At 39.1% G+C, this 27,018-nt stretch overlaps 1 protein-coding gene and 1 long non-coding RNA gene across 2 annotated transcripts in view; both read left to right on the top strand.

The window, feature by feature from the left end:
• LOC148127445 (uncharacterized) overlaps window positions 1-27,018 on the top strand; it is a 475,162-nt gene that overhangs the window by 217,482 nt on the left and 230,662 nt on the right. The gene's annotated exons all lie outside the window — the stretch shown is intronic.
• RAB27B (RAB27B, member RAS oncogene family) overlaps window positions 3,205-27,018 on the top strand; it is a 105,590-nt gene continuing 81,776 nt past the window's right edge. The window contains exon 1 of the mRNA XM_087927486.1: window positions 3,205-3,372. Within this exon, the coding sequence (XP_087783612.1) occupies window positions 3,275-3,372 (98 nt within the window). The 5' untranslated portion in view covers window positions 3,205-3,274. The remainder of the gene's footprint in view (window positions 3,373-27,018) is intronic.

Raw genomic sequence — 27,018 nt, 5'->3', positions numbered from 1 at the left:
CACTGAATTGAAGGCTTTACAGAAGTCTATGTAGATTGCGTCTATTGCTTTGCCCCGATCAAGTTCTGTAGTCCATATGTGTTTGCAGTGTAATAGTTGCAGATTACAGGATAGTTTTTTCCTAAAACCAAATTATTTATTAGAGAGTAGGTTGTTCGTTTCTAAGTGGAGGTTGATGGATTGGTTAATAATTGATTCCATGACTTTACAGGTGACGTAGCATAAAGAGATTGGTCTGTTATTTTCAATTAGGCTGGGGTCTTCCTTTTTGAAGATGGGGATGACCGTGGCTTGTGACCATAGGTTAGGCAAGGAGCTGGTCCTGAAAGATTTTTCAAAGATTATGCTTAGAGGTTCGGCTATGGCAGTGGGTAGCTTTTTTAATAAGTAGGCACATATTCCATCCAGTCCAATAGATAGAGATGGTTTTAGATTACATAGTGCCTTTTCAACATTGTCTTCTGTAAAATCAATATGTATTAGATCATTGTAGTAATTTGATTCTATCAGTTTACAGAAGGGATTATCTTAATATCTTCCTCAGCTGGACCACAATGCCATGCTATCAAATTCGATTGTGGAATGGTTATGATAATTGAATAATATTTAACTACCTCAATACCCAGGCCTCAGCCTCCTCTCTTCCAGCAAAATCTAGCTCAAGGATGTGATCCACCATATGTTATATCCCAGTAATAGTTGGACTGATCTGTGGCTTCCATAAAGACAAATCCTGAACCGGCCCTAGCACAAATGCTAAATTCTTGAGGACAGTAGGTTTGAGTTCTCAAACATCATACTGAAGATATACTTAGCCAGCTTGGTCAAGGAAGATATTGAACAACAGAATGAGCCAGTGTTTCTCATCCTTGTTAACTTTATTTATTTTTATTTATTTGTTTGTTTGTCAAACATGTACAAGATAACAACATAAACAGGAACAAAGGGAGTAAATACAGATAAATGGGGACAGTAAGACAGGGACAATAGGCACACTGGTGCGCATATACACTCTCCCTTTAAGGACCTCTTAGGAATGGAGTGAGGTCCAGGGTAGACAGTTTGAGGTTGAAGCTGTGAGGGGTTGATGCTGTAACAACGGAGTCGGGTAGGGCGTTCCAGGCATTGACCACTCTGTTGCTGAAGTTGTATTTTCTGCAATCGAGTTTGCAGGGCCTTACCTTGATTTTGTATCTCTTGTTTTTCCATTTATTATTGTGATTGAAGCTGAAGAAGTCGTTGACAGGCAAGATGTTATAGCAGACAATTTTGTGAACTATGCTTAGATCGGACCGCAGGCATCATGGTTCGGGATTGTCCAGGCCCAACATTTTGATCCTGGAGGCATAGGGAATTCTATTGTGAGACTATACGATGTATGGACTTCAATTCCCAGAATTCCCCAGTCCATACATCTTAAAGTTGCCAAGCTTGAGGAACATTGGTCTAGACCAGAGGTGTCAAATTCACAATGTCACAGCATAATCACATGACGTATCGGGACATTTTCCCTCTTCACTAAACCAGGCGTGGCTACTGTGTGACGCATCCGGACCATAGGCCAGGAGTTTGACAGCCCTGGTCTAGACTATTCATCTATGTAGTACTGGAGAAGGGAAGAGTTCCAGAGCCTGTATGGTGCATGTAGCCTCCATCCACAACTTTTGTAGTCCTCAAAGGTCAACTAGATTTGACTATTGAATGTCCATGAACAAATTGCTATTTGACTCAGAACGATTTGGGATCAGAGCACAGTTAGAACTAACTGGGTGCCATCAAGTCATTGACAACTCTTAGCAGCTACATAAATAGTCTTTCTTCATGTTGATGTGACCTTAACCTGATATTTCAAGTCTTCTAACAGTGCCCTGTCACCACGGACTCTATCCACCTTCCTGCTAGTTGTCCTGTTCTTCACTTTCCTTCCATCTTTCCCACCAGGAATGGAGTGTCCTCCTCTTCCTCCTCTTCCTCCTCTTCCTCCTCACTAAATCTTCATATAATGTGTGGAGGATAATCTGAGTCTCATCATTTTTGCCTTGACTGCCTGTGTGATAATCTATTCCATGATCCGTTGGTTTGTTTCCTTGACTGACCTTTAAATTACAATTAAGAAATTGAAAAAAAAAACCTATAAATGCAAAAATACAGCAGTGCACATTTGACCTTATTTTTTTTAGTTAAAGAAAGAAAAGGAAAGGAAAAGAGGTGCATAGAACCTCTGCCTGATTTGTCTATGGAGATTCTGTCGCCAAGGTCATCTCTGCCTGATTTAATTCATTTATTTGCCTTCAATTACCTCTCTGCAACAACATTCACAAACCGCAAGAATAGCAAAACAGAATACAAACAACATCCTATCCCTGAGGATATCCACAGTGGCCCAACATAAATATATAAATAAATTGCAGCTTCCGGATTGTCTGCCTCTTTTCTTGAAAAAAAAAAGGGAAAAAAATAAAAGGAGGAAGGATTTTTAAAAAAATGCCTGCCATTTTTTTTCCTTTTCAGCAACTGTTTCAGAACTCTTATATATTTGAATACTGTACATTCCATTCTAAGACGGTTGGGGCAGTTGACTGTTTGAATGTCCTTGTTGGTTCTAGGAGAGCCACCGAGCAGCCTGTTTACTGGTTGTCCAACATCTGGTTAGACCTGACTTTCCCTGGAAAGGTGACTGTTTGATGCTTATCAGGTTTAGTTACTGCAAACTAATTTGACGACAATTCTTAATTTTCTGCTCAGGTTGGGTTATAATATATCAGTCCTATTGATTTTCTAAGGCATTTGTTCTTTTCTACTCTCATGCAATTATCTCCCCCTTTATGTATTTTCTAAAAGGTTTTCATAGGGGAGGAGATTTGAATCAAGAGTGGCTTTGAACCAAATCTGGGTTGTGGTTGCTGTTTTGCTTCCAATATAAGCATCTTACACCTTTCTCTGTCTTCAGAAGCAACTTAGTATGTGATTTACAAGAAGTAACTGCAACCACTAGCACTAGGACCCCACAGACATCGTTCTGAAATTCTGGCTGGTAGTATGCCAGAGGTATAGATACAGAGCACCTCTTGCTATTACGCAAGGAAAGGGGTAGAACTAGCCTCACCCAGAGAAGCATCTTTTGCTTCCTGAAAGGTATTTCTCTACCTGCTTGATACCTGCAGCATCTTTACCCTCTCAGGGGCTTTATCTGAGTCTAAGCAAATCAGCTGCATTGCCAGATCCTCAGTTCTGTGGCTGCATTTCGCCTGCCTCTCAATACCTTTATTTTCTTATGTCCATAGAACAGACAGGAGCAACAGTGCCAGAGAGAAATGGGCTAGTTATTTTCCTGCTGACAGACTCCAGAAGAATAATTTCACATCAAAAGGTGTAAGTCAATTCTGTTTGCTTTTCCCCCCCCCCTTGTTTGGCATCTTCCCATCTTTGCAAAACATTCTCTTGTTTTCATGTCCATCCTCTTGGGGGGGACAAATGATCAAATGAAATATTTATATGACGAGGAGCCTACAAATCAGCCTTTGGAAAATGCAGTGTCTCCTTTGCTTGTTTGTTATATGAAGAGAGATGTTTTTTTTTTTTTCTGATGATTTTTTCTGCTCTTCTCTTTGGAAGAGATGTTCTGGAGACTAAGGCAGGAGGGGAAACCCTTAAATAGGGCCAAGATGACTTAGGTTAAAATCAGGAAGTAACCAAGCATGGGAAACCAAATCACTTGCCTCTCTAATCCAATTTAGTCCTGCTGACTTCAGTGAAATATATTTCAGTCTATTGGGTTTACAGTATGTATAGCCACGTTGGAGATGAAATTCAAGGGAGATTAAAAGCTCCAAGTTTGCAAGTGGCACAAAAAGGTACCCGTGAATCAATTCTCTAGTGCTGTAGAGAATGGTAGCCAGGGCCAATGTATAGGGAGAGTAATTATAGGGTGCCATAAGGGCTGTGTGGTATATGCATGGGTCTGCTGAATGTTGGTGTGGGATGTCCCTCAGAATATTTTGGTTTTCCAAAAAGGGGCGTATCACTAGACAAAGCATGTTCTGTCCAAAACAGATGATAAATCCTGCATTTGTGGAAAAATGCTAGAAAAAAGGGAGAGGGGGGAACAGGCATTAGGATCTCTGTGTTTGTGTGCTATGTATTATGTGGATCACATACAAATACATAGTTTCTCAACCTGGCAGAAGGTTGAAAGAGATCTTCAGCTATAGATGATCTATTTGGCTTGCAAATTCTTTCAGGGGCAATATTTGATTTTATGTCTACTTTATTCACCATCAGTGTTGTTACTCCAAAGTTGTCACTTCCCTTTTCATTAGCTGTTACTGTTCTCTCTAGTTTTGATGGTTGGATGATGATGCAAATCCATTGTAATTTGGATTTTCAAACAATTTGATGAAGACAGTGAATAGATATTGATTGGACTTAAGGAATATTCCCAGTTTTGGTTGGTTGGTTTAATGGGTGTGAGTACTGTCATGATAGTTGAGGCTGGCTTGATACATTACTCACCCATAAAAAGAGGACTCTGGATTTATAGTGTTGCATGTAAAAATGCAAGTAGAAAAATAGGGACCACCTTTGGTGGGAAAGTAACAGCATTCCGTGCAACTTTGGCCTTTAGTCATGCCAGCCACATGACCATGGAGACGTCTTCAGACAGCCCTGAAATTCTTTGGCTTTGTAATGGAGATGGGCTTGGTCTTTCTTTATGGAAATAAGAAAGTCATGAATCTATGCAGGAGTAGCAGCAGAGTCTCCAGCACATAGATAGGTGTAGAGAAGGAGACGTTCATACTACCATGTTTCTCATATAATAAGGCCAGGTCTTTTTTTTTTTTTTTTTTTGAGCCCTGAAAAAATGGCTAGGTCGTCTTTTCGGCAGTGACTTAATTCCCCCCCCCCTTGCATCTTCAGGCGGGCGGGCGGCGACAGCTTGGATGTTGACCTCGGCGTTGGTGGGGCACTTCGTATTGGGGTCAACGCAGGCAGCACCATATCCGGGTGTGCAACAAAAGTACTTCCTAACGGCAAGCCCCCCCCACCATTCCCCCCCATTTCACATGTTTTAATATAGGCCTTAATTTGGGGGGAGGGGCTTAATTTCATTTCATGCCTATAAAACATGCTGGGACTTCCTATTGGGGGAGGCCGTATTGTTGGAGAAACGGGGTAACTCTGTGGCCCCAACTACTGTGTTGCACATATACATGCCTAAAGCATCCGTGTGAATTTTGCTATCATCCTCCAATCAGAACAATCCCAACATGACAGTTTCCTCCCATAAACCACTAAATGAAGACCCATTCAACATATGGCAGCTATGAAGATGCCTTCATTTTATGTGTATGTTCAAAACAAAGTAAAGAACTGAGAATAGGTGTATTCTCTTTTTCTAAAGTCTTGTTGGGCTCACAGTTCTAGAAATTTCTTAAGAGGGACCCTGTATGCAGTGACAGGTAAGTAAGTATTTGTGATAAGGAACTCCACCGCCCTCCATAAACAAGGATGAACAAGTAGGAAGCTACAAAGGCAGTAAGCTTATATTTTGCTAGAATAACAACCAGATTTTCTTAAATTATAGTTTTGCTATCTTCTGAGCTATCAGAACTGTTATCAGAATTGTACACTTTTCACATTCTGAAGAGATCCTACCCATTGAAGTCCCACTGGAAGGCTTACAAAAAATCTTTCTTTTTGAACAGGAATTTGATCCTGTTCTTTATCATTATCATTATCATTTATTTTGGCTTGGTTTTCATGATTTGATCTCTTGGAACTATTCCTGCCTCCTAGTTCCTGGAACTAGATTGATGTTTCTGACTCAATCGTCCTAACAAAATTCCCAAAGGAACACCTCTTTTTCCACTATGGCTGTTGCCATTATAAGCCTATCTTGAATGATGGCGTGAGTGGTGGAATGATCTTCTCTCCTGATCATTCTAATAATTCTGTCTGCTAGTAGTAGGATTCAAATGATAAGGAATGAATAGTTGTTGACATGTCAAAGTTCAGTAGGTGCTAAAAGGTGCTATCATCTAGCCAACATTTCTTTAGTGTGATTCTTCCAGATGTGATGGTCAATTCCTTGACCTTTGCCCTTTCTGAATAGAATTAAGGAAAGTTGTGACTCAAAAGATCTAGACCAGGGGTGTTAAACTCAAGGCCCACAGGCTGGATCCGGCCCATGGGGTGCTTACATCTGGCCCACAGGGCCAGCCTGGAAACAGCAAACAACCAGCCAATAGTGCCTCTACCAACAAAAATGGAGCTCAGGGAGGCTGTGTGTGGCCCCTGGAGCCCCAATTTTGGCTGCAACAGCCTCCTGGAACCCTCTGCCAGTGAAAATGGAGCTTGGAGGGGTGTATGCAGCCCCTGTCACCCCATTTTTGCTGGCAGAGGGCTGCAGGAGGCTGTCGTGGCCAAAAATGGGGGCTCCATTTTTGCTGGCAGAAAGCTATCAAAACAAAGTAAAAACAATACAAAAGGAGAAATGTTTTCCCTTTTGCATTTGGGCATGCAAGAAGGGATAGGAAAGGAGAAAGCAAAAGGGGAAAGACAAAGAAGGAAAGATGGGAAGAGGGCAAGGAAGGAAAAATAAGAAAAGGGGGAGTGGGAAGACAGAATGAAGAGGGAAGGAAGAAGAAAAGGATGGAAGGAAGGAAGGAGGGAGGGAGGGAGGGAGGGAAGGAAGGAAGGAAGGAAAGAAAGAAAAGAAAGAAAGAAAGAAAGAAAGAAAGAAAGAAAGAAAGAAAGAAAGAAAGAAAGAGAGGAGGGAGGGAGGGAGGGAGGAGGAAGGAGGGAGGAAGGAAGGAAGGAAGGAAGGAAGGAAGGAAGGAAATTACAATGAGAGGGAGGGTCTCAGGGAAGTCCTAGCTTACCACTTGGCCACCACAGGTGCCCCTGACACAAGTGAGGTGGAGCTGGCCACATTGATCCCGAGCCCTCCTCGGTCAAACACAACTCTGATGCAGCCCTCAATGAAATTGAGTTTGACACCTCTGATCTAAACAGTAAGCAAGACTGGTATAGATTTTTTCTTGTACTGTACCATGCTTTAGCTAGTAGCAAACCACTGAAATATGTCTTTTAAAAGAAGGTTCACAAAGTCCCATTTAGGGGACAACATACAGCTCATGGGCCATCTATGACCTGCTAAGTTGCCTTGTGCTCCCAATAGTGGCTTGGAAAACTGAGTAACTTTGTCTCTGCCAAATGTCGCTGCCACCAGAGGAAGTGCTGCCAACACTCCAAAAGGCAGACTGTCAGGTGCTTCCAATGCCTCCAGGTGTCCTCAGTGCTGCCAGTTCTTGTGGTGCTGCTGTTCTGCTAGCAGCCGAACAGCGGTTCGCAGCTCACAATAATTTTTAATTTTATCAATGTGGCCTTTTTGCCTCTACAAGTTGTGCAGGTCTGATCTTCACACAGAACCTCCAAGTTTGGCCTTGGAGATACTAGATGTATGGGCTTTTCATTCTCAGCTCCACCTTTCATGAACTACTTCACAGACAATATGCATGCATCTTTAGGTTAAAGGAATATTCATTTTCAGTCAAGAATGTTCACTTCTTTTCCTTTCCATTTTATACACCTTTATTTTATATGCAATTTTTCTAATCTTTTGAACAAGCCTAAAATTTAATGAAAGCTATTCTCCTGGTATATCTAATATGAGCAGAAACAATAGCATTCTACTAGTGCGTTTATTTGGCCTTTTGCAGTGTGGTTCTCAGTCTGTAAATAGAAATGAAGTGTGCATTGTTGAGTGTCACGTTAGCAGAAAGAGCAGCCGTATTGTAAATATGTCCAGATAGAAGTCAGTTGACTGATTGTGTGGCATCAGATTACTGATGATTCTTAGTGGTCGCATAGATTGACCATCTTCAGTATGATTGGTCCACAACCTCAAATCTTCTAAAGATGTACTGCCAGGACAATTCAGTTCATCCATCTTGCTATGGGTTGCCCTCTTTCATCTTTCCCAACATTATGTCATATTTTCTATTCTGCTTTGTCAATGTCCAACTTTTAATTCCATAGAATGTCACCAGATATTGGAATTGTAAGTATTTACCTTTTAAATACATTGTAAGTACTTACCTTTTATTTAGCCAGTCAAATGAGTTGTTTGGTGCAGAAGTGGGAGACACAATCATCATGGGCACAGATTTCTCATCAATCTAGGTTGGCCATCACTACCATAATCTATATTCTTCAAAAGGCAGTGTATCAGAGGTGGTATTCAGCAGTTTCTGACCAGTTCTGGAGAACCAGTAGTGGAAATTTTGAGTTTGGAGAACCGGCAAATACCACTTTTGACTGGAGATTTTACAGTATCCTTCCCCTGCCACGCCCACCAAGCCACGCCAACAGAACCGGTAGTAAAAAAAATTGAATCCAACCACTGCGTGTATGCCTATTCTATTATCCATGTCTATATTCCACACTTTTTACAGAAATCTAAAAAAAATGTGAAGAGCTAATCATAGTAAAATAGCATTTGGATGTCGGGATCCAGACCAGTGTTTCAGTGTTATGTACACTGAGAGCATATGCACCAAGACAAATTCCTTGTGTATCTAATCACACTTGGCCAATAAAATTCCTTCCTTCCTTCCTTCCTTCCTTCCTTCCTTCCTTCCTTCCTTCCTTCCTTCCTTCCTTCCTTCCTTCCTTCCTTCCTTCATTCATTCTCAGCCTTGGCAACTTGAAGACGTGTGGACTTTAATTCCCAGAATTTCTGGCTGGGGAATTGTGGGGGTTGAAATCCACATATCTTCAAATTGTCAAGGTGGAGAAATATTTATCTAGGGTGGTCCTTACTTATATGCTGTTTGATGGGTCAGATTTAGATAGATGGGAGGATAGGATTTACAATAGAAGATAGGATTTCTATGAACTGTCATTCAGTTGGTAAAAATAAAAAAAACCCTATAGGCTAATATGTTTTGGCTTTAGAAAGCTGTATGAGTAGCCCTTGACTTAAAACATTTAGTTCATTTAGTGACTGTTCAAAGTTACAATTGCACTGAAAAAAGTAACATGACCATTTTTGACACTTACAACTATTGTAGCATCCCCATGGTGGATTTTGATCATTCATGTGATCAAAAGTCAGATGCTCAGCATGTGGTTCAAATTTATGATAGTTGCAGTGTCCCAGGGTAATGTTATCACCTTTTGCCACCTTCTGACAAGCAAAGTCAATGGGGAAGCCAGATTCACTTTAATAACCATGTTACTACTAACTTAACAAATGTAAGGATTCACTTAACAACTGTGGCAAGAAAAGTCGTAAAATGGGACAAATTCACTTAACAAATGTTTCACTTAGCAAAACATACATTTTGGGCTCAATTGTGGTCATAACTCAAGGACTACCTGTGCTAAAATTGTGGAATGGTTATAGGAAGTTATAAAAATAAACACACAAATCCTTAACCTGCACAACTTGTTGGCATTTTAATCCTGGATCCATGAGAATGACATATCCCAAAGTGGTGTTTAAAAAGTTTCTGTTTTCACTGAATTTTATTTATTTATTTATTTTATTTTGTCAAGATTATAAGATAACAGGTATTAAGTATAAACATAGTTATGAATACATGAAATGGATACATATAAGAAAAATAAAAAGAAACAATAGGACAGGGACAGTTGGTACGCTTATGCACGCCCCCTACAGACCTCTTAGGAAAGAGGTGAGGTCAATAGTAGACAGTCTAAGGTTAAAGTTTTTGGGGTTTGGGGAAGAAACCACAGAATCAAGTAGAGTATTCCAGACATTTACCACTCTGTTGCTGAAGTCGTATTTCCTGCAATCAAGTTTGGTGCGCTTAACCTTGAGTTTGTATCTATTGTGTGCTCTTGCATTGTTATGGCTGAAGCTTAACATTCATTGACAGGTAGGACATTGCAATATATAATTTTATGTACTATACTTAGATCAGACCAAAGGCAGCGTAGTTCTAGGTTTTCTAGGTCTAAAATTTCAAGTCTGGTGGCATACGGTATTCTGCTACAAGTAGAGGAGTGGGGAACTCTTCTTGTGAAATATTTCTGGACTTTCTCAATTGTATTGATATCAGATATGTAATGCAGGTTCCAGACTGATGAGCTGTATTCAAGTATTGGTCTACCAAATGTTTTGTATGCTCTAGTTAGTAGAATGACATTACCGGAGAAAAAACTATGCGGGATTAGGTTTACAACTCTTAATGCCTTTTTGGCAATGTAGTTACAGTGGGCTCTAGCACTTAGATCATTTGAGATGAGTATTCCAAGGTCCTTGACAAAGCTTGGGTCATCAACAATTCAGTTGTATTTTATTTTCTGAATTTTTGCCAATATGTAAGATAGAGCATTTATTTGTTGAGGTTTGAAGTTGCCATTTGTTTGACCATTCTGACACATAGTCGAGGTCTTTTTGAAAGGTAGCAGAATTGTTGGTAGTGTTGAATAGATTTACATCATCAGAGAAAAGAACACTGTTGCTCTTAATATGATCACATTTATATAGAATATGAAGAGAGTTGGTCCTAGAACACTGCCTTGGGAGACTCCACTGTTGACAGGTACAGGTACAGTGTCAACATCTTTTTTATAGTGTGGTGAACAAAACTGGATGCAGTATTCTAGGTGTGGTCTTACTAAGGCTTTATAGAGTGGTATTAGTATTTCCCTTGATCTTGATTGTATCCCTCTGTTAATACAATTTAGGATTGCATTGGCTTTTTGGGCTGCTGCTGCACACTGCTGGCTCATATTTAGCTGGTTGTCCACTAAGACTCCAAGATCCCTCTCACAGTTACTGCTATTGAGCCTGGTTTCACCCAGTTTATAGGTGTACTTTTGGTTTTTCTTGCCTAAGTGTAGGACTTTACTTTTCTCTACATGGAATTTCATTTTGATAGATACAGCCCAGTGTTCTAGTCTGTCAAGATCCATCTGGATCTTGAGCCTATTTTCTTGGGTGTTAGCTATTCCTGCCAGTTTAGTATCATCATCTGCAAATTTGGTAAATTCCTCTTCTATTCCCTCCCTCATCGAAGTCATTAATGAAGATATTAAAGAGTACTGGACAGAACCTTATGGCACCCCATTGCTTACTTCTCTTCATGTAGACTTAGACCCGTTAAGATTCTAAGTTCTGACCTGTCATGCCCCTGGTGGAGACTGACCCTGAGGGACAGGAAGAACAGCCAACAGGGAGTAGAAGTGTGGCTCCAGAGGTTGTGGAGGAGGCTGGGGAAGGGCAGAGGCCAGCTAAGTCAGAGGAGGACCCAGGCCCATCCCCTACCCATCCTAGGGCACTCAGGGAGGAGAGGATCAGGGGAAAATGTGGTCTACTCGGGAGAAGAGGACCATGATCCTCTTTATGGGTTGCAGGTGTGAGATCTGCATAAGAGTTTGGACCTGCCTGCTAGCAAATGCTGGAGACAGGCGCGTTTTTTCCTGGATGAGGTTTATCTTGGTTGGTGTTCTTGCAACGGACTGTACCTGGTTATCTTCTTGAAGCTTGTATCCTGGTCTGTTGTGGAACTTTCTTCAGTGTGGTTTGTTTTTGGTTTTTGCTTCGTTATCTGCTATTTGAGTTTGAACTGTTTGGAATGTTATTTTGAAAATAGTTTAATCTCCAACTGTAAACAACTGAACAGTGAAGCCAAGTTGAAGGCATTAAGGGACCTTTATTTATGTTTTGTTTTTTGTTATATTTGTGGTACATGCCGGGTCATCACATGACCATTAAGGTTGACTCCTAAACTTGAGTTCAAAACCTATGTTCTCTCTCCGTGGGTTCAAAACTTGTATATTTTTTTTCTCGTGTTTACTCTCTGTAGCACTCAGATATCATTATTTCTCCATTTTTAAAATAGTGGTTGTCTGTTTACATTCTCACCTTCCTACACTTATTTGAAGACTCTCTAGCTAACAAAGTCCTAATACCTGATAGCAGAAAAACCCTGCAAAGAGAGAACAGTATAATTACAATATATAATAGCAGTGGCAGACATACTTCCAATGAAGATTTTCATGTTGAATGTTAATATGCCTTTGAACAATCACTTTATTTAAATTCCTGAATGAGTACATAGAAGATTTTGAAGTTCTCTCAGCAGCTGGGAGTTAGCAGCATTAGTAGTTGGGAGTGCTTGAAAGCTGTAATCCACTAGCTGGATAGCACAGGTAATAGAGGTGAATTCCCTCTGAGAGTTCATTTAACTGGGATTATTTATGCCTCCCTATTAAATGTAATAAGGTCATGTTCAGATAAAAGGGAATTTAAAACTATCAAAGTACTTTGGGTTGCTAGCTATGTGTGTCATTGTCTTGTCAATCAGAACTCCAAACAGTGTTATCTGGACTGAATGTATAAAGTATCTTCAGAAAGTTTTTTTCTCTCTTTCAAATGTTTAAAAGAAATTGGTGTGTATTTCCTTTAAGGAGATTTAAACTAGCAAGTTCTATAAAGCAGGATTCTGCATTTCCCTCTTTTTTCCCTCTTACACTGATAGCACTGTTACAATGCTGGAAATATATTAAATGCAGCTTATGTTAATTTCTATAACAGAGATTCAAATATGGCATTCTCCAGGGTTGTGGGTAAATTGCTGGGATATTTCTGTATGTTATCCATTTTTATGGATATCATTTTTGTCATTGTTTCACCTATTTAAAATACATACCAAGTTGCAAAATATGGGATGGATCCAAAACAGACCTATTTCAAACATTCTGTCTGGAGAATTCTGGGAATTGAAGTTCACACATCTTAAAGTTGTCAAGGTTGAGAAATACTGATGCCGAGAAAGCACCTTACAACTTTGCAAGCTTCCTGGTAGGGATATGACACCTCCCTCCTCCCAATGCACAGCAAAACATTCGTTATGGGTCAATTCTTCTATTTTTCCCATTCTATATTTTCATGGCAAAATTTGGGGGGAGGAGCATATGACATGAAACCATCGTAAAATAAAATTAAATGTATCGATGTCATTCTATGTTTTCATTTGCCAAATGTTATAGATCAGGTGTCAGTCAGTGATCATCTCAAATGACTCTCTCAATATTGACTGGTAATGTCTGGAAAGTATTTAAATTTGATTTTGGATCTCTGTTTTGAAAGAGCACGTAAATGGTACAAAAGAAGCTTTCACCCAGGCTTTGCCAGCTGTGATTGAAGCCCCTTTCCCCTTTTTTCTTCCTTGGTTTGTTACCTTTGCCATCTTCATTTTTTCTTGTGCCATGCTTGGTTTCATGCAGCAAATCAAGGGATGTATTCCAAAAGTGATGGGAGCATTTCTCCTTTAGATTGTTTTATGTTTTATTCATTTTTTATTTGTACATTTGGGAAAAGCCTTAGAGAAAAATTCTCACCTTCATTTAAGCTGCACTTTTTTTCATCAATAGAAGGCAGTATAATATGACATATGTTTCTTCTTTCTCTTCTTCTTCTTCTTCTTCTTCTTCTTCTTCTTCTTCTTCTTCTTCTTCTTCTTCTTCTTCTTCTTCTTCTCCTTCTCTTCTTCTTCTTCTTCTCCTTCTTCTTCTCTTCTTCTTCTCTTCTCTTCTTCTTCTTCTTCTTCTTCTTCTTCTTCTTCTTCTTCTTCTTCTTCTTCTTCTTCTTCTTCTTCTTCTTCTTCTTCTTCTCCTTCTCCTTCTCCTCCTCCTCCTCCTCCTCCTCCTCCTCCTCCTCCTCCTCCTCCTCCTCCTCCTCCTCCTGAATTTGTCCCCAAGCATTTAGCAGTGATTGTTATGATGTGCTAAACAGATTGAAGCCCCCCAGACATAGAAGGGAGCAGGTTAGTATTCAACAAGCAAACATGTTGATATCCTTCATCACTTTTCAGTGAGGTTTTTATATAATACTCTCTATCACTCTTCATTCTGGATTCCTGCATGAGTGAGCATTTTGATTTGAAAGATCCATTAACCTGGAAGACATAACCCACCTATTCATTAAAGGAATTTAGGTCACGAGGGACTTAAAATGAAAGGCATGCTGTTACTATAAGCATGACTAATAGGCCTCACAAATTAGGAAACTAAGCTAACAAAGGGGAAAATAGGAAAGTTGCTAAGATCAATGTAGGATTTCTGCTTTGGTATGATGTTCGTAGCTTTCCATTTAGAATAATGGCTAGAAACTGAGCAAGTTACCTGGGAAATCAGGAAAGAACAGCTGGGATGTAAATTGATCTGATCATTGATGCATGCTGTCTTGCCTTTTGAGTATGAATACATTTGCATTACTTGCTTGGCTTTATAAGATGCTTACATCCATTTTCAGAATATATCCAACCACTTTCTTTGCCTGTCCCGCTATTGTCTTCTTTCAAGCTCCATTTTCTTCTTTAGCTGTTACTTTCTTTCTCCATCTGCTAGAGAAAAGATACAGATTGCTATTACAGCCTGCTTTCAGCCTAAATAAATACAAATAGCTTTGCAGCCCAGGCAAAAGGTCTGATATATCTTTTAACAGTGCTAATACATAGTTGTCATGCATAAAAAGCTACGTGTGGTAAAGATATTGGATCAAGGAAATCAGTCAAAAGGTAGATTAGTCATTTTTTTCTCAGTCCATCTAATTCCCTGACTACCTTGAGCTCTTAGAGAAAAGGTGAAGAAGGTGCAGAAGGTGAGGAAAGAAGGAAGGAAGGAAGGAAGGAAGGAAGGAAGGAAGGAAGGAAGGAAGGAAGGAATATAAATATTGCCTTAACTGTTGGTCTGAAAGTGAGGACCCACTTTTCTTTTTACCATTTATCCTCCATTATCCTATAACTGGGAAGCAGTGGCTCAGTGGCTAAGATGCTGAGGTTTCAATCAAAAGTCGGCAGTTTGGTGGTTCGAATCCCTAGCACCATGTAACGGAGTGAGCTCCCATTACTTGTCCCAGCTTCTACCAACCTAGCAGTTTGAAAGCATGTAAAAAAATGCAAGTAGAAAAGTAGGGACCACATTGTGGGAAGGTAACAGCCACATGACCATGGAGATGTCTTCGGACAGCGCTGGCTCTTCGGCTTTGTAACGGAGTTGAGCACTAACCTCTAGAGCCGGAAACGACTAGCACATATGTGCAAGGGGAACCTTTACCTTTATCTTATCCTCTAACTGCAGTGAGGCAATTTTGGTCAAGAGATATTGAACTTTTGTTCAGAATCAGGTGCAGTTCTTGAATTCACAAACAAAACTACATATTGGCATGTAGCAATAAGAAGCTTTCCAAAAGCAGCTTGAACATTCTATAAAGCAGCTTGAATATGTACAATGGACTTGCTTGTGCTTTCTGGGAAACAAAAGGATCTAGAAACTTGTACGTTCCTGTAGGATACAGGAGGTTGAACTGAGAAATACAGGAGGTTGAGCTATCTAGCTTCAAATGAAAATACATTGATTTAGGCTAGCTATAATTAGCATGGCTTTTACCCTGATCTTGATAAGTTAAAAAAAAATAGACTGAAGGAATGTAATGGGATTTTATAGGTGGAAGATCAAAAGTTAGATTAAGCAAGTGCTGTTTCTTCATAAATTAACTTGAGACCTGACATCATGGATCAAACTAAAATATTTTCAATTAATTAATGGGCTGACTAGTCTACTTAAAAGGATTTTTTTGGAAGATGAAAAAGAAAATTCAGATATTATGCCTTCAAGAGATGCAGATTAACAAATAAAATGTAAAACTGTTCGAATGTAAATATCTCAGTAAAAAATGTGTAGCCTTGGGCAAAAGGAAAAAAATGAAGTAGTATTATGGGTAAAAAAAATACCACTGAATTTGGTGGTGGGGGGACCCAAATTTATAAAAGAGAGTTATATTATGTGTTTAGGCTGCATTTGGGGAAATAACATTTGCTTCAATTTATGGCCCAAAAGACAACAAATAAAGTTCTGTAATTCATTTCTTCAATTATTTCTTGAAACTGCATTTTATTCTCAGATATGAACCTTTTTTTCCCTCCAAACCTGAATAAATTTGCTTTGTGTAAAATGAGCTCTGATAAACTCTCTCAAAAGTCTTAAACTTACATGTCATTGCTATCTTTTTTCAGTTCATGGAGAGACAAATATCCTATAGAAAAAATAATTATTACTCTTCAATTCATAAAACTGACTTAAAAACAAACACGAACGGGACTTCTAACTCAATGTTAATGAATCTCATAGGCATGAGAGGTCCAGTTCTCACACATGCAGGTCATAACCCAATGTAACAAAAGAATACTTACTCCCAAAAGGTGGAGATTTATATGAACTACTACTATAAGAAGACATCATTTATCAACAGGGATTAAACACTTCTGCCAAATCAGTTTCACTTCTGCTGTTTCGTTATTTACAATATGGTACCTTAGTAAAACATTTATGAGAAAATTGCTATTCTCTCTGGAATCAAAGAGAGAGAGAGCTGTGCAAAAAAAAAAAACAGAAGGAGAATAAATTGAACCAATCAGAATTAAGACACACAGATAACCCAGTTTGGAACTTTGAACAAAGTATTAAAATCAATGTGTGATTAACTTGTTTTACAGGAAGTAAATGAGGCCTATACGAAGCTTATCAGATCAAAATATTTTGAAAAAGTAAGTCAATTAAATTTGGGCTTACCAATTGTGTATAGAACTAGACAAAAAGAACTATTACTTCTATTTGGAAAGGGACAGATAGTCCTCGTCTTTACAATCATTCATTTAATGAGTGTTTGAAATTACAACAACACTGAAAAATATGACTTATGACCAGGGGTGGGATTAAAAACTTTTAACAACCGGTTCTGTGGGTGGGCATGACCATGTGATTGGGTGGGCGTGGCTTTCTTTCTTTTTCTTTCTCTCCATCCTCCATTTTGGGGCTTTCTGGACCTCAGGGAAGCCTCCGTGGGGGGAGCATTTTTGGTCCCAGGAAGTTTCCCTGGGGCTCGGGAAGGCAAAAAATGGAGCACGGGGGGAGGAGAGGTGCTGTCCCCTCCTCCATTTTTTGCTTTCCTGGGCCTCAGGGAAGCTTCCTGAGTGAAGCAGTAAGATGGCGAGGGGAATCCCGGCACAGCTGATCATAGGAACAGATGATGGGTGGGAGTGGGGAAGAAATACCCTAAGGAGTGACTGGGCAGGGGAGAACCCAGTCAGCAATATCGGGCATGCCCGCGATGTTGTGCATGCGTAATAAGGACTGACAGGGCAGGGTGGGGAGGGGAGGGCAGAGAGGGGTGTGACCAGCCAGGGGAATGATTTGCCGGTTTTCTGAACTGCGCGGAATCATAACAACTGGTTCTATAGAACCATTGTGAACCAGTAGAATCCCATCCTTGCTTATGACCACTCTTATTGTTGAAGCATTCCCATGGTCATGTGATCAAAATTTGGATGCTTGGCAACTGGGATTTATTTATATTTATAAATATATATTTATAAATATAAATTATATTTATGACTGTTGCACTGTCCCAAGGTCATGTGATCACCACTTGCAATCTTCCCAGCCAGCTTTCGAAAAGTACAGTCAATAAGGAAAGCCATCTTCACTTAATGACTGAATGATTCACTTAACAATTGCAGCAATTTACTTAACAATGCTCGTAAAAAAGAGGTTATAAAATGGGGCAACTGCCTTGCTTAGCAACAGATTTAACAACTGCCTTACTTGGCACTAGAAATTTGTGGGGGTCAATTGAAGTGGTTAGTCAAGATGCAGATACATTTCCACAGCAAAGGAGATAGTGGAATAATTTATTAAGCTTTACTCAAAATTATCTGGTAAACAGATATTGGATCCTGATAAGATTAAGGAGTATTTGAACCACTATACAACTTGCACAATTTAAAAAAAATCAACAGAAGGAAGTTCTTCATAAACCCATAACAGAAAATGAAACTAAAATGTCAAATAAAAACACTGAAACCAAACAAAGCTCCCTACCTTGAAGGCATGGTTAAGACTGTTTGATTAAACCATTAACTCAAGAAATGAATAAGATTCAGAAACTCCATGAAGTTCCTTCATCATGAAAGAAATTTCATCTCTCTGATCTACAAAGAAAGGAACATCCCCTACTGTCTAGAGTCATATAAATCTTTTTGTGGTTGAATATACACTTCAATTTTTACATGGCAATTCTTGCAAGAAAGCTTCCTTATTATTATTGGTATTAGAGCCCTTGGCAAGGAAGATACATCAACAAGACAAAATTAAAGGAATTAAATAAACAAGAACATAACTCACAATTATATGCAGGATGAGTTTGTACTTACAGCCATTAGGCCACTGGATAATGGAATATGCAGAATAATGGAATCTATTAGTTTTATTCAGTGTCAGACCAAAAAAGTTTAAAATTGATATGTAACTTAAGAGAAGCAATACTTGCACCAAATAATGGGATTTAATATTGCTGCTAAAATAATGAAAATTTGGGATTAATTGACCAAAAGAATAAAGATCTGTTTAAAAATAATTATTCACAGACTGGAAAATATACGGCAGCAGGTATTTCAAAATGGAAACAATTGTTTTGGTTAGGAAGAATTTTACGTATTGAAATGAGTATTCTAATAAAGCTTGAGTTTTTGTTCAAAACTATTTCAATCAAAATTGAAAGCATGGTATTAATGATTGGTCAGAGAAAAATAACATTATTTGATTTGGTCCAGTTAAAGAATGAGGTTAAGTTCATGGTACTGCAAGATTTGAAAGAAGCTGAACAGACCCAAATTTTATAGTACTGTATACTATCAACTTGGATCACAGATTGGATTATTAATTTATGGTTGAGATATCTGTGCTGAGAGAGCAGGACTGCTGCACAAATATCTTTGGCCTGTTTAAATTAAAAATAAATATCTCATAACAGATTATGCAATAATAAGCAGTGTATTAAACATCTGATATAAACAGAAAAAAAGAATTGATCTAGACCTATCACTTCTCATCTTGTTATTGAATATTTATTTCCTGATGAAGAAAGCAGAAATAAATCCTTTTAGGAGTGAGCCAACAAATTGTATATATTGAAATATATAATAAATTAATATATAATATGTTAATAAGTCAAAGATTTTGAGACTTTATCTTCATAACTACCAGAATCATCTGACTGGTTTCAATAAGCAGAATAATATTAAAAGAACTGCAGAAACAAGGGAAACATCAACTTGACTGAATTTGAAAATGTTATAAAATTTGAAGCATTTGCAGGTCTCATTTATTGTTATTGACAATGTGATTCAGAAACAGAACAAGGCAAATGCTGCATGTTTAGATGGATGCAGAATCCACATACAATAATTGATTTTCAACAATGGGAACTGCAATGGAAGAAGAACATTAATTTCATCAAATATACCTATAAAACTGGCATAAAAGATTTTATCAATGGCACATTGATTGCTAAAATGGACAATCTACTCTAAAAGTTGATAGAAATGTAACAATCAGACCAGAGACTTTTATCATGTTTGGTGGTAATGTTGTATTGCTCAACAGTTTGGGGAAGTGATTTATAACATAATTTTACAAATTCTAAGAGCTGAATTTCTTTTCCAACTTTTTTTTTTGTTCCCAATAGGACAAAAGCTTACACTCCTACAAAATAGAGCAAATTAGCATTGCGTTTGGTAACTTCTGCAAAGATATTTTACAGTTTCTATTAGAAAGTATGTACAGACTATGCCTTGATGTCCAAAAGTAATTATATATTTCCAAAGTAAATCTGACACAGAATTTAACTTAACCTGGAAACCATTTGGAGATTATAATTCTATATATCAGGGCTTGTACCACACTCAACATTCATGTTTATCTTAATATAAAGAACTAATATTCTAGTTTCAATCATTTAACAAATGAGAATAGGTGTTTAGCTGTTCAGATATAATTGTAAATTGTAACACTTAGTAATGGTATATAAGAATGACCTTGGGAGACAGGAAGAAGAGCTACAGACTAGGCAGTGGCAAGATAAGAGACATGCATTATTGATTGTAAACCTTTTGAGATTAAAAGTAACAGTAGCTACAGACAATATCTATAGCTCTCCTTCTTGTCTCCCCAAGTCTTTCCCACATACCATGGTAATTGTGTGTGAACAATATTTGATGCCATCTGAAATACCACTAATTAACTGGGTGTATTTTGTTGTATACACAAACCACCTTACATCCAGTGTGAAATATTGTCCATTACATGCAGAAATGGGCTAGAGAAAGATGAGAAAGGGCTTTCCACAACCCTTTAGGCAGTCACAGCAGGTTAAAAAAAAATCAGTTCAACATTCCTGCACTTTTTTTTTAATTAATTGAAATGGCGGTAGAACAAACATGGAACAGCAGTCTTTGAATAATTAAAAACATGGCAATATTCCAGAAATGCCAAGAGCTTAGTTACTAACATCACAGGATGTGCCCTTCCCCCCAGCCTATTGTTTGCAGGAATTATTCTGCTTGAAAATAAATGACTGTTGATTTATCAGTTATAGTAACTGATAATCCTCAGGATAGAAAAGTGGGCAGCCTGGTTACTTGGCAGGGTATTTTAAAATTTTGAGGGTGGGTATATTCACCAGCTTTTATCACTGTAAGACTTTGGAACCACTTTCCATTGTCGCAGCAGTATATTCTGGCACTGCAGAACTGATCTCTCTAAATCCTTTCCTATTGCCAGTCTGAGGATGCAGATGGGAGCAGATGATACTTGCCATCCCAAGCAGTGTAGAATTGTCCCTTGAGTTCTGGGAATTACTCCCCAGAGCTTCTTAATCCCATTAAACTACTAACAAATGTTTTAATTCTATGGATTGCTATTTAGCCTTTTTAGGTATATGCAGTTTTCCTTCTGTAAAATCTCAAATGTTTTTAAAACATTTAGAATCAATTTGCAATTGTTAATTGGTGGTAATATCCCCAATATGGGAGCATATTTTTCAGGAATATATTTTTCAGGAATATATTTTTCAGGAATACACTAGCCACATATGTATTCTAGCCATTTTGAAATAAGAATTAGTTCAGAAGTCAATACCTCATAAGAAAAAAACCCAAAATGTAAATTTTCTACCCAATTCAAAATAAATAATAAAAATCAAAGTGTATTTTAATTCTCAAATTTAAAAAAAACAATCCTTATTTGACTGTACTTGTAAACTGCCATAGGATTTATGTCACTCACATTAGCAGCAGGAAAAAGATTCAATTTTGCAGAAAGATCTGGATTTGTTGTGGATCAGCAAAAACTTTCCAACTCTGGTGGTTTAAAGATGGCTAAAACAAAACTTTTTCAGTCTTACCAAGATTAGACAAGGGTATGGCATGGAAGTATTTTTATATGAACTGTACTTCTAGTGCCGAACACAAATTTATAATGAGATGCTTTCCGCCATCCTATTGCAAGTATATAAATAAAATCATGATTTTATTTGACATCTTGAAACAATAAGGGCAATATAGCAAAACCATGGGTGAATTAAAAATATGTAGCAAATGATTAATGACTGGTGGTGGTGCAATTAGAAATAGCATTGACTTGACTAACAATCATTTTTTAATTCAGATCAGAACTAACTCTAAGAATAACAAATTGTTAACATTGCAATGTAGTCCAGGCAAGGAACTTATTCAGAAATATTACTTTCTTTCTCCCAAAATATGACCTACCTTGAAAGTAAGTCCTAGCTTGATTTTTACACATGTGCCCAATATAAGCCCTGCCCCCCCAAATAAGCCCTAATTAAGATCTCACCCACTCCAGAGTGCACGGATAAAAATTAAGCTAGGGTCAGGATGGGGGGAGTGCTGGAGCTGCCCTACTACTTACCTTTGGACAGTTGTAGCCAGGCCTGGCATACCCCGACACCTGCCTTGCCAGCCCATTTCTTCTACAGCCAGCAAGTCTGGCAAGGCTTTCCTAATGGCTTCTCTAGGTGATAACAAAGCTCTGGATTGATCCAGAGCTCTGTTATCAGCTGCAGAGGCCTTCAGGAAAGCCTTACTGGCCGCAGAAGAAGAGGTTCCTGAAGGCCTCTGACAGCGAAAAGGAGGCTGGGAGCGACATGTGCAAGTGAGGTTAATCAGTGGGTGACTTCCCCTGAAAATAAGACCTGGTGCCTTTTTTGGTGGCAAAGCAATATAAGACAGATCTTGTTTTTGGGGAAACACGGTAGGTTTATTTTTAGGTAGGATTACATTAATAGAATATCACAAATCTAAAAGTACATCTTTCCCCTCCTACCTTTATGGTCCAAGAAACTAGGGAGGGTCCTTTCTGAGACCATGTCCCCCATTCCTTCTGCAGGCTCAACTACCTATTACCTAACTATTGCTTAGTCTATGACTCTTCCTCCTGTCTCCCAAGGGAATTCTTGGCCTCCCGAGGTCATTACACAAAGGTAGCCAATCCAGAGATCATGCATTGAGTATGAGGATGTCCCACTTCTGATAGCAGCTCCTCTTTGGGTTTATGCATACATAGTGGGTATGTAGTTTGGAGAGAAAGTCATGTATCAATTGAATTCGGTGCAGGCCTGGTCATTTCTAGTTCTGTATCACCTTCAATGGGAAAACACGGCTTCCAACCTGGGATGGGCAGACAATGTTTTTTAAAATGTAAGATTGCATTCACCTCAGTGGCAAATGAGACCAAGAATGCCTGACGGGAGGTGAAAATAATATTTGAGGATGCCCTTTTTAAGGCATACAGGTAGACCTTGACTTGCAACAATTCAGTGACTGTTCGAATGACAACAGTACTGGAAAAAGCGACTTATGACCATTTTCACACTAATGACCATTGCAGCATCTTCATGGCTGCGTGATTTATATTTGGATGCTTAACAACTGACTCGCATTTATGATGGTTTCAGTGTCCTGGCATCATGTGATCCCCTTTTGCGACCTTCTGACAAGCAAAGTCCGTGGGGAAACCAGATTCACTTAACCATCCATGTTACTAATTCAACAACTGCAGGGATTCACTTTAACAACTGTGGCTAGAAAAGTTGGGAAATGGAGCAAAACTCACTTAACAAATTTCTTACTTAACAACGTAAGGCCTCAGTTCTGGTCATAAGTTATTGGAAGAGGGGCAATTTTTCAACCTGCAAAATTCTGTTAATGTAACCCTACAATAAAGAAAGTTCTAGTCAGGGGTGGGATTCTACCAGTTCGCACCTATTCGCTAGAACTGATTGTTAACATTCTAAGCAGTTCGGAGAACCGGTTGTTAGAAGAAATTACTGGCCTAATCCTGTAAGGAAGGCAGGACGGAAACATTCTGGTGTTGCTTACAGAAACTGCCTCTCTGTTAACTCTTATTACATTCTTGGCAGGATGAGACTTCCTGTCTCAGGAACTTCTCTGGAGTTATTTTTCCCTCCTTTGCTGGTACTTTGCTTGCGTGGAGTGACCATTCAAAGTTACAATGGCACTGAAATAAGTGACTTATGACCCTTTTTCACACTTACGACTGTTGCAGCATCCCCACAGTCATGAGAGACCAGGCGAGGAGATGCGTGCCTCAATGTGAGTGATATTGAGTTGGCCACGCCCAGCCAATAACATGACCACCGAGACATGTCCACCCAGTCACATGACCACCAAGCCACACCCACCACCTAAGCCATGCCTAAAGAACCAGTTGTTAAAAAAATTGAATCCCATCTCTGGTTCTAGTGCAGTGATGGCTAACCTTTTCGTCGTCGCATGCCGAAAGTGCACACACACGCACGCATGCCTGCACCCATAATGCAATGTATGCACAACCCCCACACACTCCCTATGCCCTCTGTGCATGCGCACATGACCCTCACGCTCTCCCCTCCCCCCTGCACATGAGCATGCATCTCCCACCTGCGCCCCACCCCCCACGCATGCATGGCAGATACCCAAAAATCAGCTGGCTGGTGAGAGGCGCGTGCGCATGCACAGTGGAACTGAGCTGGGGTGACGTGTGCCGGCAGAGATGGGTCTGTGTGCCACTTCCGGCACGTGTGCCATAGGTTCACCATCACAGCTCTAGTGTGTCTGGGTGTGCTTCTTGTCTGGACTACCTCACAAGGCTGGCATCTATGTTGCAAGTCTGAAAGCACATCTCTTCCTCTCATCTTGGAAGGAACTAGGGAGAGTCCCTTCTGAGATGTTTGCCATGCTCACATTCCTTCTGCAGGCTCAGCTGCCTCGTATCTTAAATGTATGTGGAAGATGCCTGAGAAATGCTCAGTTGTCAGCTGGCTGAAAATAATTTCCAGGGATGAAAATTTCCCCGCTTTATTTAAATCTTGTCATCTTAATATTTCCCTGATTTCATTACCTTGTCAACGAAAGTTCCATAAAAGAATTAACAAATGTAATCAAATCATTAAAAATGAGTAATAAATAGCAAAGCCAGGTAAAATGGATATCTAACAAGAATAAAACAATTGTCTGAGAGTGTGAGAATGTTTTTCTGTCTTATAATTGATAAAGAAATGCCAAATTTTTCCAAGTATGATTTCAAAAATTATTGAACTTTCTTATAATTGGCAACTTCAAATGACAAAATTGTGCCTTGGTGCTCTCTAAGCTTGGCAGTTTTCTTGCAGATGTTTCATTACCACACTGGGTAACATCATCAGCGCTAGAAGGGATGATGATAAAATGATAGAAATTACTTCATTATTACATTTCCATCAAATGTTGGAGTATTTGAGAACTGCTATAACAATCATAATTGAGATAATATACAAACAGGAAAATATTTTGCACTCATTTTCTGTAATTATGAAATTTCTTTAATTATGACAAATTGCTAGTGGCCAGGGATGAGAAGTATCCGGGTATTGTTTTAATTCTTTCTGTTGTAGAAAAAAGCAAACTAAATGATAATATACACTCTGCTTATCTTGCCTGGAGTGTGGAATCCCAATATTTTTGAGGCAGGCTTGAAATTTGATGGAGTTTGGAATTTCATTCTGGTGGAGAGTGGAGGAACTTGTTAGCCAGTTGGGAACTTTCTTGGATCATGAAAAAGACATTGGAGGAAGCAAATGTTTGCATAGAGTAGGAAATAATTTTAGAAAATTATGTCTAAGTGGGGTAGAAGTGAAATATATACAGCAATTCTGCTTTTTTAAAAAATATGTTCAAGATCCCTGAGGGAAGGGCTGTTTCCCTTGAGAAGAAGGAAAAACTTGGTATTCCTCAAATGTTTTAAACTACAATTCCCAGATTGCAATTTACTAAATTATATGCAAGTATTGGAGACAAAGTCTCTAGTTGCTTATATCTAGCATTGAACTTGAATATGTGCTAACATAATGTAAAAGGATGAAAAAGTGACTAGGAAGACATTTAATTTCATGCCATATAAAAATAAGGAGATTTTCTGTTCCGTTTTGCTTCTGCGTGGTATTCGAAAAGCACATTTTTCAGAGATGTAAACAGAACCATCTAAACATCAATCACTGAACATTTCTGTAAGCAAATATTTAGGCTGAAGGAGTGTATCTTTTAACTCTATCACACCTGTGCTTATGAACTGACTTCAGCTTTCCTTTGCTTTACATGCCTGGGGAAGGTCATAAATGTGAGGCTTGGTTATTAAGGCTATCTTCTCACCCACAAGTCATCTAGTTTGGTTTTCATGGAAGTGAACAGAAATTGGTTTTGCTGAACTAGGCTAAAACTAGAGCTTTTGCTTTCACATTTGCTGCTGAGTTAGGTCAACCTGAACCAGTCAGCCTGACTTCGGGAATTGAGGGAAATGTCTTTCAACAGATGAATATTTTCTGTGCCTGCTGGCACATTTCCCAGTGGAACAGGAAAAGGCAAGTTCCTCTCCTCAGTTAACTTGGTAAACGGTGGGAGAATAGGAGCCGGTTTTATGAAATGGTGAGACCTGTTTTTCCAGCATGGTGCATGATTAACAAAAGCCCAACTTCATCCTGGAAAAGCAACATTCTCTGCATCTCCTCAGTGGGAAACCTTTTAAACTTGTGTTTTGAATAAAACATGGTGATTGCGGATGATTACTGAAGATGCACCAGCTGTGCATCTTGGAGAGACAAAACCCTGAGCCAAAGAAAGACTTCTATTCTTGTCTATTGAAACATTGACCCCTTGGCTGTTTTTATTCTTCCTTCTAAGGTCGTCCTCTTCCCAAGGAACATCTGTGACAATGGGCAAAACTACACCTACAAAGGTGTCTCCTGTTCGTTTCACAAATGCATCCATACAACCTTTATTTTTCCTCTATTCACCAATGAATCTGGCTGCAATGACCTGTACCAGTGGTAGGATTCAAAGTTTTTTTACTACCGGTTCTGTGGGCATGGCTTGGTGGGCATGGAAGGGGAAGGTTACTGCAAAATCCCATTCTTTCCCCATGCCACCAACCTGCTTTCCAGCTCTGTTCTCCTGTGCAGGGCAACAAAAGGAGATCCAGCTGATCAGCTGGGACTCGGGAGGCAGAGAAGAGATGGGGGCGGGGCCAGTCAGAGGTGGTATTTGACGGTTCTCCGAACTACTCAAAATTTCTGCACCGGTTCTCCAGGACTGGTCAGAACCTGCTGAATACCACCTCTGCTCTATACTACTCTCTTACTCAACCCTCTCGTAGCATATATGGTTACCAAATTTAATGTAGAAATCTACCAAGTGTGGGCTGTCATACCTCAGTCTACCTGACTAACACAGCTCATGCGTGTTCTTCTGTGATTATTCTCTAGTTATCCTGTTTCACCATTTTTGCTAACACTGTTTATTCTTGTAGCTTTTGGGGATAGCTTGCTCCGAATCTTGTTTTCAATTATGACTTTTATTTCTCATCTTTTAATTCTACAGTCATCGTACAATATTTAGGCCTCATTTCTTATCAAATCGTAGCTGTTAATCTCATAGCCCTACATTCTTATTTGATGTTGGTCAAAGACCCAAATGATGATATCCCATTAAATTGATATACAAAATTATCAACTCAGAAAATGACACCTTCCCCCCTTTCTACTTAGTATTCTTGATGCTTGCATTTCCACATGGTTGAAAAATGGACCATAGA

This window comes from Pseudonaja textilis, chromosome 2 (genome assembly GCF_049901715.1).
Source record: "Pseudonaja textilis isolate UNSWEBS1 chromosome 2, rPseTex1.2, whole genome shotgun sequence".
NCBI lineage: Eukaryota > Metazoa > Chordata > Lepidosauria > Squamata > Elapidae > Pseudonaja > Pseudonaja textilis.
The sequence above is the reverse complement of the archived record's forward strand: the minus strand, read 5'-3'. Positions and strand labels throughout refer to the sequence as shown.